At 37.9% G+C, this 18627-nt stretch overlaps 2 protein-coding genes across 3 annotated transcripts; both read right to left on the minus strand.

The window, feature by feature from the left end:
- Positions 1-1392: 1392 nt before the first annotated feature.
- Positions 1393-11522, minus strand: slc22a17 (solute carrier family 22 member 17). Of its 2 annotated transcripts, XM_027002944.3 has the most exons (11): positions 11451-11506; positions 10980-11032; positions 9571-10221; positions 7375-7478; positions 6882-7036; positions 6429-6594; positions 5869-5984; positions 5478-5583; positions 4465-4688; positions 3509-3620; positions 2554-2921 (listed from the first exon to the last, which is right to left on the minus strand). In XM_027002944.3, exons 3-11 carry the CDS (start codon positions 10039-10041, stop codon positions 2645-2647), a joined length of 1731 nt encoding a protein of 576 aa, XP_026858745.1. In that variant the 5' UTR covers positions 10042-10221; positions 10980-11032; positions 11451-11506; the 3' UTR covers positions 2554-2644. The 2 variants fall into 2 exon arrangements, with proteins under 2 accessions (XP_026858746.1, XP_026858745.1); XM_027002945.3 differs by lacking the exon at positions 2554-2921 and adding an exon at positions 1393-1896 and having other exon boundaries at positions 10980-11522.
- A 1851-nt stretch (positions 11523-13373) lies between these two features.
- cebp1 (CCAAT/enhancer binding protein (C/EBP) 1) lies at positions 13374-15375 on the minus strand. Its single transcript, XM_027002994.3, has 3 exons — positions 15276-15375; positions 14706-15005; positions 13374-14548 (listed from the first exon to the last, which is right to left on the minus strand). The coding sequence occupies exons 2-3, from the start codon at positions 15003-15005 to the stop codon at positions 14231-14233; spliced, it is 618 nt and encodes a 205-aa protein (XP_026858795.1). The 5' UTR covers positions 15276-15375; the 3' UTR covers positions 13374-14230.
- Positions 15376-18627: the final 3252 nt, after the last annotated feature.

Consider the following 18627-nt stretch of genomic DNA (forward strand, 5'->3'; position numbering starts at 1 on the left):
ATATTATCCACAAAATGAAGTCAAAATAAGTAAAAAAGAATAAAACTTGTCACCAATTTTTATGAGTATTTAATGACACTAGAGGACAAGAATCACAGGTTCTTGGCTGGAAAACTATTCTGTTTAATAAAAACAATAACATTAACAACCATCATATCTTCTTTACTGGATAAATCTGATCATTTTTTTCATTTCAGTTCATTCCACCTAGAGACAGTTCATGACTTTCAGAATAAGAAACTGTTGATCAACATATTGCCATATCCCTGAAGTCTAGGAAACACCTAGCGAAGGTCACTACTAGTCAATAACATTTGACCTAAGTGATAAAGAAAAGCACAATTCTGTGTCTGGGGTATGAAATTTGCAAGGGTGATCATTCTGTGAGTTTTATGTCCCATTTAATAGACATCTTCCCACTCCATATCCAGTCTAGATCTCACATGCAGTACCTCTCTGTGAGATCACACATTTTGTAAGTTAAAGTGTCCTAATACAGTAGATTAAACTTGCTTGTCAGATTTACGTAATGATTAATTACTTAATGGTCAAACTTACAGTATCAGAAAGATTTGAATTGGCTACATGGTACTCAACAGGCAACAAACAGCCACCATATGGCAAACTAAGTGCCAAATCTAGACCACATGCAGGGATTGCTGCCTGGAACTGTAAAACATTTATAGTGTATTGTTGCTTATAAGGCAAGAAACGAAACATATTTATAGCAAACTATTTATAGACATAAAGAACTTCATATGCAACACATATGCAACACAGTGTTCAGCAAGACTGGAAGAGAAATCATAGTGAGAACTGAATCTTCTATAGGTTAAAGAAATAATAAATGCCCTATTACTGAATATTCTCTGCTGTGCTGGGTCAATGTTATATGATTTCATCCAATCTTATCCAAACTGTGTTTTAATACCACATAGCATATTAAAGAACACTAGCTAAGTCAGCTGTTTGGAAACCAGTATCACGCTAAAGCAGATGATTGTCCCAGTGCCTTTAACACAGCCCTGTAGCTTTGACTCTCTTGCTTTCCTGCCTGAAGTATTTCAGATTCCAGTCCCACTTCACAGAAATCATTGAGTACAGGTCAGAACTGTAGCATTTTTGATATAAAATATTTGATATCAGTATATCCAAACAAATAATGACCACTCACCTACAGCTTGTTTCATGTTTATTACTCTGTAAAATGTACCGCTCTCAACACCATTTGTAAAATGACAAATAGCTTTAGTTTAGAAGAACAGTCTTTAGATTACATAAATCTACCAAAAATACAAAAGTAATGTATATTTTATTATTATGCTTTTCCCCAGAACCAGTTTTAGTACAGCTACTTCTTTTTGACAAGTTCATATAAAAACAGAACAAATGTTAATTTTCAGCATTTTTATTGTCAATTAAATTTGGTTAAAGAGTTAATAACTTAATTACAGTACTGCTATTACTTTGTAAATAATCTCAAGCAATTGGTCATTAAGATTTATTACTATTGTCAAGTGATTTTTATCAGATATAAAAATCATTAATATTATTACTACCAATAATGAATTATTAGGTGCAATATCTTAAAGAAACTAACACAAATTGACAGAGAGATGGTTACAAGAGAAGGCTACATAACTCTTTTCAGTTTCTTTGACCCCTTTCCACACTTGTGCTCAGAGCATGACTCTGGAGAACCAACTAAAAGGCCAAATGCCAAGTTTAAGAATAGAGTTCAAAACATCCTGATAAAGGCAGCATCATTAGCAAGCACTCCCCATTTCCAAACCTGCAGACCTATTGGAGTTGGCTGAAACTTTAGGTGGTTTGGTGGATTGAGGGTTATCTAAAGTTCCAAGATTCCAGCCTGCTCCTTCCAACTCAGTAGTGAGTCTAAAAGAGTAAAAGAGCACACTAGAAAAATCTGTGTAACATAAATACTCTATGTTCTGTTGGCATGCCACAGTCCTGCATACATAAATCAGAATAATCTGAACCATAATGCTGTTACAAACTACCCATTGATAAATAACAGAAGTACTTGAAATAAGAGACAATTGTTCCCTGTATCCTTTTCCATTGTGCCTTCAGGCCAGCAGCATATTTTTTTACAGTCCAGAAGTGGGAGAAGGCTTCTTATTTTCTTCCTACTTTCTCTTATCTCCTTCTAAGAAAATTTTAATCTCTTTCAGAGTACAGTAAGGATATTTACAAAATGACTGTGTTATAGAGAGCCCTTGCATCTGTGATGTGGCCTCTGTAATCTGCCTGATGCTAATATTGGGTATGTCACTGGATGGTACATGGATCCCACAGATTTGACTGTAGTCTATGATGGTGGCTATATGAAGTGTTGCTCCCAATTTTATGCAATATGAAAGTGACTGTGACAGCTGTATCACTGAGCATAAATCTCTCTGTTTGCTATTTAGCTTCTCCCCATTCATACTTCAGCAGGAGCCTGAATGGACTTGTCATGCCATGACTCTGTCTACACCTGTTAGGAATGATTACGCAATGGAAAGTTAAGAGGGCTTGACAGTGCAGTCCCATGTGTCCTCTTGTCTCCCTCTACCACATGGGCATGGGGATTAGGGGGAATGTCTGAGGTGAGCAAGTTCATTTGCATCTACATAGTCAGTTAGGTGTCTGGGTTAGGTGTGGCAAGTAATGGAACATTGTCCCTCCTCCTCCGACCCAGCGGGGGGCGCCGGTACTGCTCGCCATCAGCCAGTGTCTGCGGCAGGGGCTTTCGCTTGCTTTCAGGGAGCAGAAGAATGGAGAGGACAGCCAGTAGGGCCAGAGAAGAATAGACCACATGATGCAGGAAGTAGCCATAATGATTGCGCAGGTCCATCAGAGGAGAGCTAAGGCGACCCACACAGCCCAGAGCCAAAACAGCACCCACCCCACTCCCCCTGTAAGGACAAGATTACAGGGTATCGTGTGTAAAAAAATAAAAATTTGAAAAATAAATGTTAATGAAGATTTTATGTTTTCAACAAGTTCCCAGCAATAAATGGGTCTTTATCTGTAACATTACATGCATCCAAATTAAAAATAGCAACCAATTTTTATTGTCAGCACTATCATTTTTATAATAGATTAATTCATATTGCATCACTGCATTTCCTTTTACCAAATCCTTGATTATTTTACTGATATTAGAATTTTAAAAGATACAGAATGTAATTTATTTTCTAGATCCTTTGTAAATGACTTGCATGTTGGCATGTGAATGAGTGATTTGAAAAAGTAGCCCTCATCCACACTCCTAAGAGCACTTGCCTAGCACCCGATAGCTGCAAACTGTTTTACTAATTCTTTTTCCATTGCTTGTTGATAGTTTTGAAAAAGAAAATTTAACTAGATGTCTAAATTACAGTGTGCTTCCTGGTTTATCAGCGTAGTATAATATGTAAAATGTGAATAATTTGTTATTGTACAATTAGGCATGAATGAGATTTCAGACTCATGGAAAAGGGGCTTAAATCTGGAGTGTTACCTGATGATGGTGGGCATGATTTCAGCAGTGAAGAGCACACAGAGAGAGGCTGCAGCTTGCGAGGAGAATAAGCCCATCACTGAGAACACCGTAATTGCCGCCTCACTCAGATCTACAGAGAGATACACACACAACACAGTTTCCAAAAGGGCCAGTGGCTAGTGATTGATAAATGGAAATATCTGTACTAATATGCAGTGCTTAAGCCTCAGGAAAACACATATAATGTCAGAATTAAAGCTAAGAAGTTCAGCAGTCATTCGTTTGTGAAAAATCAAACATTCTTAGTTTGAATTTGCCAGCTCAACACACACAACCAGGCCGCGACTGCATGAGTGTTTCATGATGCGTTTAGAACAGTCCTCCACCAAAATCATATACTTACAAATATCTTACAAATAAAATGCACCAATAAGATAGGTGTAGCTAATAAAGTGGACAAAGCGTGTACCACAATTACCAGGTACAAAGTTGGTGTTTTCATATAATATTTTAATTTTATATAAATGTATTTTTAAAATGTATGTATTCATTGCTAGTTCCATCAAAGGTTATACCTCCACAAAAACCATATATTGTTACAGTATATAACTCCACCAAAAATGTTATATTCCTTTATTACCCTAAATTGGCACCCATAATCAGTTGCTTCAGATGCTCCATTACCTTTCTGCAGTGTGGTCTTGCTATCAATAGATCAAATTAGCACTAACTACAACAATACTAGTAGGCCCCCTTTTTTCTAATTGTGCTCAACAAGAAACATTTTGAGACAAACAGCATTCTAGTTTTTTTTTAAAGTGAGACCATAGCTCTATTGTGCCACATGGTGGAGACATTGTGTCCTTACCACAAGAGTATCAACAAAGGCTTCTCAGATCTCATAAAGTGACATATATTAAGTATTTATTTACAAAACACCCATCACTGATTTCAAAATAGATATCTTGACTTACACTCCATTAACCCGAGTAAGATGAGAGATGCAAGTCCTGTCATGGTCATGGTCAGCAGGAGTATTCCACGGCGGCCACACCTATCAACTGTTGCCCAGAGCAACAGCCAGGCACCTCCTCCTGCACAAACAGATAGCAGGTAGGTCCAGTAGAAGCTGGGAGTAGTGCCTCTGACATCACCCCTGAAAGAACTGTAGCAGTGACTAATGCCATGAGAGATGAACCTGAGAAAGTGAGGAAGAGGAGGAAGGAGAGTGTGACCCTTGGATTCAGTTTGTATTAATTCAATTTCAATTATCTTATATCAAGAAAAACATATAGGGTCTGCACTGTTAATAGCTTCCAAAATATTTAAATTTAATCTTAACAAAGTAGTGATGTTTTGATGTACATACATTATCAGACTTTTCATTGCAGTGTGTAGCTCAAAACATCACTGTAGTGGTGGGATTAAATTTATGTACTGTAATAGCAGTGTGCTTATTTGCACTTCTTAGTATGACTAAAATGTGTATTTACCTTTGCAAATTTCAGTTATCATATACTAACATTTTAATGACTAAACACTTCAACCAATTCTTGCTTAAAGTGATCTTAAAAATTCCTCCCTCAAAAGGGGGCAATGTAAAATAATTTATTATTATATTAATGTAAAATAAATAACTATTCAACTGTTTTCATGTATCTTTAATCTTTTTGGGGTAATTCAGTAAAAAGTGTGATATTAGTGTACGTTTAGCTTTAGCTTGTTACCATGCAACGTGAAATTAAACTTCAATATTTAAATAGTATTTCTGAAAGGAATGGGAGACATGATATGCTGGTCAGTGTATGACCAAGATTAAATCATTGATGAGATTTCTCATTCAGGCTTAGTGTACAGAGCCAGTGGATCACTTCCTTGTGTGGGTTTGTGAATACTTTATACCTTAGTTTTTAAAAGAAATAAATTTGTCCTGTTTACAATATCAGACAAACTGTTTTTAAAATGTTAATTGAAAAGGCCAACTTACGAGGTGAACCCCAGAACACATATGTTTTTCCAGATGTTTCTGCTGTGCAGTAGTTCTGGGAAGGACAGGTGGGGATGCCCAGAGGATGGTGCCTCTGTCTCCAGCTCTGCAGGGACAGTATTAGTACTGGTACATCACTTTGTCAGACAGTGTCCTGTTTAGTCTTCATGTGAGCTACTAAATCACATTCACCCTTGCTATCTTCATTAATTGCATACCAAATGAATAAAAAGTCACATGAAAATCTTTTCTGAGATGCTAATGTGCTAAAACAAACATGGTAAGAATTAATCTGCAAACATTTTAGAACTTTCAAGTGGCCTCAGTGTTTTAAAGTTGTAAACCACAAGTTCACATCTGGTGGCTAGAGGAAAACCATTTGTGAACGAACCTGTGAAACTATCATCATCTCTTTGTCGGTCACTACGTTCACTGAAGGAATTCATGTCACTCGTCCTGTCTGAGAGCAAGAGCCAGCGGGGAGACTCTGGAAAGACCCCTGGAATACTGAGGACAAACACATAGACATACCAAGGACAAAGATTTTGGAAAGACTCCTGGAATACCAAGTACAAAGAAAGATGATTCTTTTTGTGAGTGCAACAACATAACTGACTCAACAAGTGCCATATGTACACAAACCTGCTGGCAGAGATATCTGAAGGCTGTATAAGTCAAGGTAAGGTACAATTACAGACAGGTGCTAATGGGCACTGGCTCAAGTTAATATGCTTCTCTGGGAATTTTGGATCAATTGGTTTTAATGACTCTGAAGATACAGTCAAATTGTATTTAACTGCTGCAACAACTGTTGCATTAATTACATGCCCATCTAACTGCTGTGACAATGCCCTAAACAGCCAGTATTCTGCAATCATATTTGAAGTACTAAAATCCCAACCACTGCAAACAGTTCAGACATCACTGTAAAAGTGTAGAGGTGTGACTCACCCATAGCAGAGGAACAGAGAAAGTGGGGCAGCACCAGTTCCTAACAGGCCTCTCCATGACTGGCAGCCAAGAGCTACACCTAGCAACAAAAGCTCCCCAGCAACTGTTGTCAGTCCTGCAATCATGGTGACCACAAGACGAAGTGAAGGGTCACACAGCTCCAAACCTTTCAATAACAAAAGAGACAACACATGGTACATGGATGGTATATCCTTCCAAAAAGTAACATGATTACTTATATTGATAGGATGTCTTGAAACAGATATTGATAGGATAATGTCTTTTAAACAGAATCATATATTTTCATAGTTATTGCATCCTTCTTCCATCATAAATGTCCATCATCACTAGGACAGCTTGACCCTGTATTTTTGCAGTACCCTAATAAGTCGGACAACATCCTGTGCTCAGTGATTTAATTTTTTTTTTTTTTCCCAAATACATTCTACTTACGTGCGATATACAAGGTGAGGTAGACACCAGCACTGGCTGCAGCCAGACAGAATCGCATGGCAATGAAGATGGGGGGTGAGGGAGAGACACATACTAGAGTGCCAAAAACCACAGACAGTGTGAGAGAGGTAAGCAGAGTCTTCAGCCTACCCAGTCTGCAGAATGGACAAAACATTAACAATATGGGACACTAGGACATTTACCCCAAATTTTGGAAATATAATGTTACTTTATAATTTAGAGAAACACATTATTATAAGTTAGTATACCACATATTAAAATTACTGCCTAGAGGCCTATATATATATATATATATATATATATATATATAGAGAGAGAGAGAGAGAGAGAGAGAGAGAGAGAGATAGAGAGAGAGAGAGAGAGAGAGAGAGAGAGAGAGAGAGACAATAATTAAATATTTCTATTTTTTTACAGTGTGTTTAAAGCAAATATCTGAATCACCACATGTCTCCCTGCTAAATCTACTTCTCACCGGTCAGCAGCATATCCAATACCCAGACAGCCTGTGAGGATGCCCAGAATGAAGCACACTTCCTCCACTGGGACCAGCCAGTACTGAGTGCACACCAGATCCCACTGCCAAGACAGAAGTCAATTATACAGGAAGTGAGGTAATGGGCAGTATTAGAGAGCACAGTAATTCAGTGCTTTTTTAAGCCTCTATTGTATTGTATTGTATTGTATAAATTAGTTTAGTTTAATTTAAAAACTCTAAACAGAAAGAATGTAGCTTCATTCAGTAGAACAGCCACATTACTAATCTTTAGAATAATTTCAGTGATTCATTACAGAGTCAAGCCACTGTAGGGGGTAGTATTACAATGATACACAAGACACTGTAAAGAGCAGAATTACAGTGATACACAAACTCTCTAAGTCAGGAAGCTGCTGCTAACATGCAGTATTTATGATATTTCACAGAGTTATCATATATCATTCCATTTATGCATTCCAGGGCCCCAAGCAATGTAATCCATTACAGCCCATTCAACCAAGAGAATTACACAGATATTTGGGGTAAATGGTGAAAATGCAAGGCATGTGGAAAGGTTGGGGTAGAAACTCATCAAACAGGTTTTTCCCAGTCCACTCCCTGAAATAACTAAACAATGACACCCATTCCATGAAAATAAACCTTAAGCCTGGCAATATAATGGTATTTATTCAAAGGCCTAATGCTATAAACTGAGGGGGCAGGAGGGGGGATAATTAAATAATTAAAATAAAATGGACCAACGAGTTCAACATTCAGCACAGACTAAATCAGTGTAGTTCCACTTCAAAGCTTTACTTCAAGCCTCTTAAAAGTATTTAACTGCCTTAATACCAACAGTGGTTGCTAAGTGATGTGTAAAACAAATGATCCTCAGGTTTTAACCCATACCATCTAAGATAATCACTTTGTGCTGTAACTTGCTAAGTAGGCAGTGAGAGCAATGCAGTTGAAATTCGCGGATATTTACAGTGCAGTCTTTTAGCAACCCTCTAGCGCCTAGAGATCTACAGTTATTATTTGTGTTATTGTAATTAATATACAGTTCTCTGTGAATACTAATATATACTAAATGTATTACTGTAGTATTACAACATGCTTTTTCACATCACTGGCAACATATTAGGTCTGAATAATAGTCTACAATGCTGTTCAAAGGTCTACAATTCTGTTCAATGCAGAGGCTTTCAGTCAGACAATCTTTCTTTGGTGCATACAAATATACACACATACTGCAAATGACTTAGGTCAACTGCACACCTCACATGAGATGTTTGTGTACTCTGCTGTGATAGTTTCAGCTGGCCCAGTCATTTGCAGTTCATGCACAGTGCAGAGGCGTGCGCTGTGTATTTTACTAGGCTTGGCCTTTCGAACCAGCACTGACCAAAGTACTAGTGCTATAAGTGGGTCAGAGAATATAGCACAAAGAAAATCCTTCAAGATGAGGAATAAAGTTAGTTACTGACAGAGCAGAATTTCATTATACAGAAAGCCCTAATGGAGATGACATGGATAACATGCGCATGGCCCTTAATTTAGCTTATTTAGTTAGTAAGAAATAAAGAAAGGCTGCAAGGAGAACACTTCAGTGAATGTGAAACAATCTAGCCACACAGCATATTACTGCTGCAGAGGGAACACTTGCTGTGGAGCACAGAGGCACAGAGGATATTACCCAGTTTTTTTTCAAAAACTTGTTAAATTCATTGGAAGGTGTAAACAACCACCTGAAGGGTTATGACAGAAGCTGAAGTATATGTTTCATGTGATTTATTTTAGGCATTAAGGGTTTAGATTTTGCACAAACTGAGCTCCCTCAGAACAAATGCAAACTACCAAAAAAATAAAAGTATTCCAATTCTTCCAAGTAAAACACACAGCTTTGGACGCAAGAAAAATTAAATAACTTTGATTGAAATTGAGAGAATAATACTCTCATATAGTTACCCTCATTTTGTGGTTCTAAATTCATGTTTAATGCTCAGTGTATAGTACATATCTGATGAATATATATATATATATATATATATATATATATATATATATATATATATATATATATATATATATATATATATAAAATGTGCACAAAATTAAAACAAAACACCTTAAAGCAGCAAAACGCCTTGAAGGAACATGAACCAAATATGCATGTTGCCAAAAAAGACCTACCTCAGTGACAATGTTACTCCTCAGGCCTTCTGTGACGTTGTAGTCCCACCCATCTTGACAGTCCTCCACACCAGACTGGGTGCCATTGACAAGCATGTACTGAGTGCACTGAGAGAGTGCTCCATTCTCACCCTCCCTGCTGCCTTTCTCCCAGGGCAGCGTGGCGTTGAGCACCTCGGGCGTAGGGGTGAGCCCCGGAAGGGAGCAGTGGTGAGGTGATGCCAGGGTCAGCAGGGGGTCAGAGGACAGCAGGAACGCCAGAAAGAGGTTCGGCAAAATGGAGATGGCAATGAAAAGCCTCTGCTTCTTCCTTCCCAGGGCCAAGACCATCACCTCACCCGTAGGGGGCAAGGAGGGGGGCAATGGGAGTGAGGAGGGAGCAGGAGATGATGGGGTTGGGGATGAGGGAAGGGACGGTGCAGGCGGAGGGCAGGAGCAAGGGGAGGCAAGAGGTGAAGATGGTGTTGTCATGGTTCAGACAGGCCACAGAAACACTGTTTGCCTTGTGGTTTAGACTGCAGTGACTCTCAGCCTGTTTTGGATACCTTCTCTAGGCTAAATATTTGCTTAAGAGGGGGGAATGAAAGAGAGTGAGAGGGAGAGAAACAGATTTTTGATCTATCTCTCCCTCCCTCTCTTCCTCTGTCCAACCTTTAAGAGAAACAAAACGAAAATTTGTGAAAACAATGAATAAAAACTGCATGAAATTGCTATTACATTTGATAAACTATCATATTACTTTGTCAAACCATAAAATCAAAACTACATAATAGACATTGCTACAGCTTCTACTAGTATTAGTTCACGAATAGTCAACCTCCTCCCTACAGGTCATAAACCTATGTAATATTACCTCTGGCATGCAGGTAGTAGCATAGTCTTGCGTCTTTTAATTAAGAGCTATAATCTGCATGCAGTAGGCCTCTGCTTAACTACTAAATAAAGAGACCAAATTAATTTGAATTCTAAGCACTTCTGCTGTTGGAATTAATCTTAGGGAAAACAGTATCTTAATATTCCCATGTTTGATATATTCTATCAATGTGTAAGGTATTCAGGGGAAGAAGTTGTTTGGTTTACAGTAAATAGCTCTATGGTCAGAACAGACTAATGTGTATGTAAGAATTCCAGCCTTACGTAATATACGTTACAAAGGGAAAGTACTACATGCATGCAACGGAGTGAATGCACTCCAAAGGCAGGCAGCACATCCAAGCGAATATTCAAGATGTAGCTTTACAGTGGAAACTGCACTGCATGCACTGTCCACTGTTGAAATAGCTGACCCGAGATGACGTATCCCACACTGACACGAACACCCACCAGCCAAACATTGTAAACACTGCTGTTATTCCTAAATAGATGTTTTTAATATGGAGAAACGAAGATAAACACATAAAACGACTTACTCCGTTTTGAGGTGGTAATCAGACAATGACTGTGTCCTTCAAATATGACTTGTCTGTGAAAGTGTTAAGAAAGCAGTGCCATGAAGAATAACAGTCACTGATGAATTTAAGAGAGCTCGACTATACCCGAGACGATGTATTGCGCACTCCCTTTCCAGTCACTGCGTCTCCTACCACCTGGCTTCGACAACCCTGTTCTTCACGAAAACCTACTTTGACAGCATGTTCAGAAAATTATACTGACCCTTGAAAATTAAATGGTGTGGCCCGCAGTTTTTAACTATATCACAGAAGTAGTCCACCAGAAGAAATAGTCTCCATCTAAACAAAAGCTGACGGGCTACTTCTCCTGTTCCTGCTATTCAACGTTGTGATCTGATCAGAGATTATATCTGCTTACATAAAATATAGACATTAAAGAAATTATGATTCCCGATAGAGCTGTTTTAAAGGGGACGGTCACGGACTAACCGGTTTCTCTGGGACAAAAGGAGGGCGGAAAACTGCAACGAAACAACCTCCGGAAAAGGCAGCCAATGTCGTAAAACATCGGATACGTTCGTTATACAATATTCCTTAGGAGAACTGCAACTTGAATAAAGGACCACTAGATGGCGCTATACATCATGAATTAAAATGAATCAATACGTGTGGATTTCAAAAACGACTGGTTTGTTTTTTTACACTAGACAGTTAATTTTATAATTCTGTTCTCTCACCATTTAGACTGGGCTGGGACTGAAAAAGTTGAAGAACATTATTGATTGTTTGTGGGATTTAGTTTATCACGTGCCTTACAACTGCCACTGATATTTGGTACTGATCATCACAGTAAAGGCTAAAGGTGCTTGATCAGAAAACACCCATGCCGATTTTATGGAGAGCATATTGTCAGGCCAGGTTTGCAAATGTGTTTTTTTTTTTATGTTTTCACACCAGCTATAGCTTACATTACTGTCAAATATTTCGTATATGATTTCGTATATGATTTCGTTTTGATTTAATCATTTTCACACACCTTAGTGTTTTCCGGCTAACATATGCTGAATCTGGTGCATTATGGAAACCACTAAATTGTTAATCACTGTGACTTTCCAGGACTGGAACTGTGCATGCCAATATCTACTGCACAACTTTTGTTTTTATCCAGTTGTGTGATTTTTAAACATAAATATACAAATAAATATAATTGTAGCATTTTAACAGTCTTTATCAGAAAAGCATCAGTGAAAGTCACTTTGAGAGGGCCACGTCTAGTAAGACTTAGACTCTAATAAATTCAATGGTCAGGTTTAGCTTTATTATATTTAACAGATACAATGTATTGGGTTTTGATTAATGCATCTTATTAGCCATTGGGTGTTGAGTAAGATGGACCTGAGGTGAAACACTATCTTTCCTAATCCTGTGGCCATATTTCAGGCTGGGAACCACATATTGCTACATAGAGACTCACAGCATTGTTACAACACACAAACATTCAAGCACAATATCATTACAACATATATACTCAAGGATAATCATAGGCTTAATGTCAAAGGGTGGTTTTAGTCCCTCACTCTGTCTTAATCTTGCTTCAAAAAATGTATTCCACACTCTCCTCTGCTTGGTCACTGTTTTCTTTATCTATATTGCCACCCTGTTCACTGCATTAAGAAGAGACTGCCAATCAAGTGAAAAATGCATGCAGCAAAAAAACTAATGTGTCTACTTCCCACTCGCTCTCAATGTGCCTTCTGTCTCACCACAAGCAAAAGATGCGCAGCACACATAACACATCAAAAGTGGGAAGTGGACAGACTTGGGTTTATTGCATATTGTTAATGCAGGTTTATATGTGTGTGTGCCTGGGTGCACGTGCACATGTGCATGTGTGCACTTGTCACACCAAATTGATGCCAAGGTGTGAGAGCAGATGACTGAGGCTGATAACACGGGATAGGCGATGAAAGCCAAGCATGTCCACTTCCCGCCTGCTATCAGTGTGCCCTCTGCCTGCAGAACAGCAGCCACAGGAAGGCCCATAAAGCCGTGCATTCTGATGCTATCTCCAGCCCTCTGTCCCACACAGTGATGAAATCTTAGTCGTCCCGCCAAAGCTGGGCTTCTGTTCTTCCCCACTCAAAAACCTGTGTCATCGTCAGTTAGCAAGTGGCTTTTAAGTGAGCTGGGGTGAAGGGTGCAGAGAAGATAATAGAGTAACGACTTATACTATTAAATATATTGATTTTCAGTCTGAGTGTATGCTAAACCAGCTAAATGAATTGTTTTGAATATTTTTCTAATTTTCTTATTTGTATTTAAATACATTTAGGAATGCACCCTAATGATTGATTAAGAAGAAACTTGCAGTTATTCATTATTAATGAAAAATGTAGGCTTTATTGTGTTTAATTGTGTTAAATATAAATTTGACTACTATATATATAAAAAAAATCAATCTAACAGCAAATATTTATTTGAAAGCCATTTTCTTTTCACTTGTAAGCAAAACAAAGTGTAAAAGTTATTTTTTGCACTTAGGAAAACATATTAGGACAGTCATGGTTAAACAAATGTAAAAAAAATTTAAAGGTGTGACAAAATGCATTAACTGTCACATTTGCTGATGTGTAAATGTGTATGTGACAGCTCAGGACAAAAATAGAAAATCATGTGAGCATCATATATTTTAAATATTACTTTTTTTGTTTATTTTTTAGAATAAACATTATTGACGGTGTTGAAAACATCCACCCATTACTATTGTGACTTACTGTAACATCTCTCCCAAACCAGTATTGACTTCACAATAGATATTCTCATGAATTATCAACAGATATAATTTCCATGTTGTAATGATCCACCTTATTTTAAACAACTGACAAAGTCCCACTAAGGATGTTTCATGATCAGATTAGTACTGAGACTGTTCATACTGTCAAACATATGGCCTTTTTCAAATCTCTCATGACAGAGAGAGAGAGAGGGAGAGAGAGAGAGAGAGAGAGAGAGAGAGAGAGAGAGAGAGAGAGAGAGAGAGAAAGAGAAAGGAGAAACAGCACAGTGGCTGCCCTGGGCATGGTGAAAAATAGTTGTAACCCTCTGATGAGTTCATTTTCATTGCATTTTTTTTCCCCACAGACTAATTTATGGTTCTACAAACTGAATAGGTTTATATCATATAATTTAACTCTAAAGATTCCCTGACTGTGGTTTAAAGGGTATCTGTGAATTTATTCTATTTTATTTTTCAATCAAAATCAGGTACCTCAAGAATTCTCTCCAACTCCTATGCCATCTACTTTAGACTGTAGGTGCCGTTGAGAGAGATAGTGTCTGAGTGTGTCCAACTCATGGCTAAGTTGTTCAATGTGAAGCTGTAGCCTGTGATTTTCCTCCTGCAGCTGCAGCGCCCTCTGCTGGGTGAGCTGTATGCGCCGGCGGGCCTTATCACGACTCTTTCTCACAGCGATATTATTCCTCTCTCGTCGCAAGCGGTATTCCACGCTGTCCTTACTCAGGCCTCTCTTCGGGCCTGGCTGACGAAGTGTGGACGGAGGAGGAGGTAGAAGAAACTGGGAAAATTCCTTTTCACAAAAAGAACACAGGAATGTAAAGCAACATGACTGCATGCATACAAACCAGTTGTCACCTGATTTTCAATAAATATCATTAGACAATACAAGAAACAAGACTACAAAAACAAATGTGTGAAAAATGCTTTCATAACAACATTATTTGTACCTGTTGCACAATGTGGCTGTGTTGTGCTGGTCTCTCTGAGGTGGTTGAGGTCAAACAACTTGAATAGGGCAAGTATGCCAATCCCATTGCTGGCTCCCCATTCCTGTTGTCTGCTGTGTGGGGCAGCCCATTTCCCTGAGCTCCCATCGCCTGGCCATAGTGTCCTGCATTCATATGGGTCATGTGGCCGGCCAACGATGCCGTGGTCAAGTCAGGAGGTAAGTCCAAGGAGTTGTCCACAGAAGTGGGATTGTGAGAGGAGAAGACAAGAGATGATGAATTGCTGTGTGAGATGGACATCTGCAAGGAGCGAGAGACAGTAGATAAGCAACACCACTGCACAATTGTAATTAATGTTGGACGTTCAATGTTCATCACTATCCGGAATTATAGAATCCCCGACACTTCCATCTTTTGAAGATATCAGTGCTACAGTAATGGTAAGTATTGTCAGTTGGATTCTACATTCAATTTTAATTCTTAATGTTTTAAACTGAAATTACACTTTGTCTTCAACAGGTTCAACAGTAGAATAAATAGAGCAAAGAGAGAGGTATACAACACACCTACCTTTAACTCAACTTCTTTGGAGTATGTTTCTCCTGTGTCTAAGCTACATGGGTCTGGCCACAAAATCCGTTATGATACAGGTACCCAAGAGATCATGACACCATCACTTCCTCTGTCACAACGCCCTCTCGCTTTCTCGGGCTTGCTTTTATTCTCTCTCTCTTCCTTTGCATCACACATTGACTTATTTCTTACACCATCTTTCCTCTAATATACTCATCAAATGACTTTTTGCATCCATCTAGAAGTTAAAGAGGATACATATTTGTCATAGATTGTTTTATTTATTATTAATTATTTTTTTTTAGTTGTTATTTATTTAGTAATAGGGATACCAGGTAGAAAATGTATATGTTTCAGTTAAATAAAATAATAAATAAAATCAACAATTCAGTATATTTTCTTGCTAATTTTAAGACCAATATGTTTGCAGTATAAAAGCAATTTTGAAAATGTACATATTTTTAATTTCTAAATTAATTCTATGTTTTTAAAATAAAGATGCTCACTGAGTGAAATCCCTAAAGATGGTCAATGAGTGTTGCCGTTTTGCTTCGCAAGTTACATAACTGCTCAGTAGGCAGACACAAAGCACAGCGAACAGGCACATTTTCTGGCGTGGTACTCAAATTATTACATTTATGAAAGGTAGTTCACATATCTGAGTGTAACATTGCTGCTTTCTCCTGATGTGCATTATTAATATGAAAGTAATGTGTAGTCCAATATCAGTGATATTCTAAGAAAAGTTGCAGTAGCTGAACTGATCTCATAACATGCAGCAATTCATGCCCCGTATTAAGGTATATTTTCAAGATTTAAAGGTTTCAAGGTTATAAAAATTAAGGTTTGTTCTTGATTTTATATACTGATATTTCTTTCGACCACATATAGATGAAATTGTTAGCTAGACAACGTAGACTGTCGAGTTAGCCAGCCGGTCTGACTAATCGGTCACCTAATTGCAATGTGAATACAATGAAAAGTGAAACGTCTAGCAAGTGACCTCGGAATATTCCCACAAATAGTATTAATGTAACAAATTCAAACACGAGAAAGAGAGGACACAAATGCAAAAGATTTTATTTGGTAGAGCAGGCTTGAACTGAATGGAGAGGTTTTTGGATTCTGAACATAGCAAGACAGGTAGGAGAGAGTTCGGTATGCGGCCTAAGCCCGGCAATACTCCGCGATGAGAGTGTGAGGGAGGTTATCTTGAATAGGAGACCTAGGTAAGGGAGAGAATAGGCAACAGGTGTGTCTAGCTAGTTCAAACCACATCGGAAAGGACGGTGGGAAGACGAGGTGGGCTTGGTAGTGCTGGGATTGGGGTAATTCATAGGATCCAGGATCAGAAATCCGAAGAAGATTACAGGTGAGTAACTTCAGTGTACTGTAGTAAGAGATGCAAGAGATGCAATTTCAAAAATTGTAGTAAAATACACAGAGAAACAAATCGATTTGGACAGAGGTCCCTGATCAGCTGTGCAAGCAAAGTGCTTCTGAATCATAGTAGGAGGAGCCAGTTTATATATGAAAAAGTAGATGTTTAAATCATAACATTCATTTCTTGGGGTTCTAAAGTTCCAAGAGTGTAGATTAGCTCTTTTTCTTTGAGTTTTCTGATTTCATTGCTGCTATAGCAATAACTGGCAATGCAAACATATATGTCAGTAATGCAGTGTCCATTAGTATTAAAATGCCTTGCCACTGGACACAACAAATCCTTAATTCTGATGGTCCGAAGGTGATCAACAAGTTGATCAGCAAGCTTACTCTTGGTTTCTCAAATATAAAGACGATCTCTTACAAGTAATACACTATGCATCACTGTGGGAGTTGTCTACTGTATTACTTCTAGTGCTCTCAAACAATGTCTTGTAAAAAAAAAAAAAACAAACTAATAATAATTATATATATATATATATATATATATATATATATATATATATATATATATATATATATATATATATATATATATATATATAAAACACATATACACACATGTAGGTTATGCAATTAAAAGAACATACTTTCATGTGCTGACTCAGTGTTGTGGAATTTGGAATAACCCAGCATTTCTTCAGAGACAACACAGTAAACATACATATGGAAAGTTTCACATGGTTGATCTGTTTGCCAGTTTAGCCAGCAGCTAGATTTGTTTGTGGTGGTTGTGTTTTCATGCATGTGCAACATTTTTAGTGGTTTTATTGCTAATTTGTTTGGGTGTAGGCTAATCCATTTTTTTTAAAGTTAGGTTCTTCCCTAAAAATATACTCCTACACAACATTAAAAAAGCTACAGTGAGAAAACAAAAATAAACACATGCATGAGAAATACAAGCCCGGAAACATTGTAAACACATTGTTGCAAACAGATGAGCAGTCTAAAGGAGGCAAGCACTGCAGCTCAGGTAGTCACAAGGCATTTATACCAAACTAATCCAAGCTGCTTTCTGTGTCGTGGGTCATAAAAATTCCAAAACCTATTGCTGTCACCCCCATATGTGGCAATACCATGATTTTGTGCCTTATTTTTGCATTTACACTATAATCACCAAAACAGGGAACTGGGATTTAAATCTCAGAATTGGAACTGTTTTAGCCTACATTTTGAACAGGCTGGATTTAGCAGAAATACATTTTTTAGTGTTTTGTAAAAGACATACATTTGAACATTAGCAGTCTCATACTTGGAACAGAAAACAAGAAAAGATACAGAGTGCAGCCAGTCTGTGAAGGAGAACTGTTGGTTTGCTGTTAAGTGTTGCAAGTTGAAGCAGGGCCATAGCTAACCACACCAGTGACACAGTTCAGAAGTCCACTAGAAAAAATACAATTGTTTAGATGACCCACAAGAACAGGACATAATCATAATTCAGTTAGAATCAGATTTCCCTTTAGATAAGTGGAATGTTATGGCCTGGATAATCTCTGTACCTGGCATCCAGGTGTCTTGCAATCTCCAGGACGAGCAATGGTTTTCTTGGCCACACTTGCCTGCTACTCAGCAGAGAAGCACAGTTCTCCACCATAGGAACAGTGCCACCTGCAGAATATCTGGGATACTACCACCAATAAAAAGGCAAATAATTTAATTAAAAATAGGAACTACAAAGCAGGGCCCAATCACAAATAAATATAATGAATTTGACAGATGATACATTATAGATTATACTACACATACATTAGATTATATATACTAACTGTATTTGTGGAATAAAAAATGAAACACTTGAGATTGCACTGTCCAGCAAATGTGATTGTGTGATTGAAATGGGATCAGATAAAATGTGCAGTGCATCATGAACTGAATTTCTGGAAATGTACAATACAGATCAGCAGAT

Source organism: Electrophorus electricus, chromosome 14, assembly GCF_041902795.1.
Source record: "Electrophorus electricus isolate QZ-2024a chromosome 14, ASM4190279v1, whole genome shotgun sequence".
Lineage (NCBI taxonomy): Eukaryota > Metazoa > Chordata > Actinopteri > Gymnotiformes > Gymnotidae > Electrophorus > Electrophorus electricus.

Excerpts from the sequence above, each read along its gene's own strand:
- slc22a17 (XM_027002944.3), bottom strand. The coding sequence starts at position 10,041 with ATGACAACACCATCTTCACCTCTTGCCTCCCCTTGCTCCTGCCCTCCG. Across the intron at positions 4,689-5,477 it reads TGTGTTCTGGGGTTCACCTC|GTTCATCTCTCATGGCATTA; the intron begins GTAAGTTGGCCT and ends TCACTTTCTCAG. Across the intron at positions 3,621-4,464 it reads CTTACTCGGGTTAATGGAGT|ATCTGAGTGAGGCGGCAATT; the intron begins GTAAGTCAAGAT and ends ATCTCTCTGTAG.
- cebp1 (XM_027002994.3), bottom strand. The coding sequence starts at position 15,005 with ATGTCCATCTCACACAGCAATTCATCATCTCTTGTCTTCTCCTCTCAC. Across the intron at positions 14,549-14,705 it reads ACAGCCACATTGTGCAACAG|GAATTTTCCCAGTTTCTTCT; the intron begins GTACAAATAATG and ends TTTTGTGAAAAG.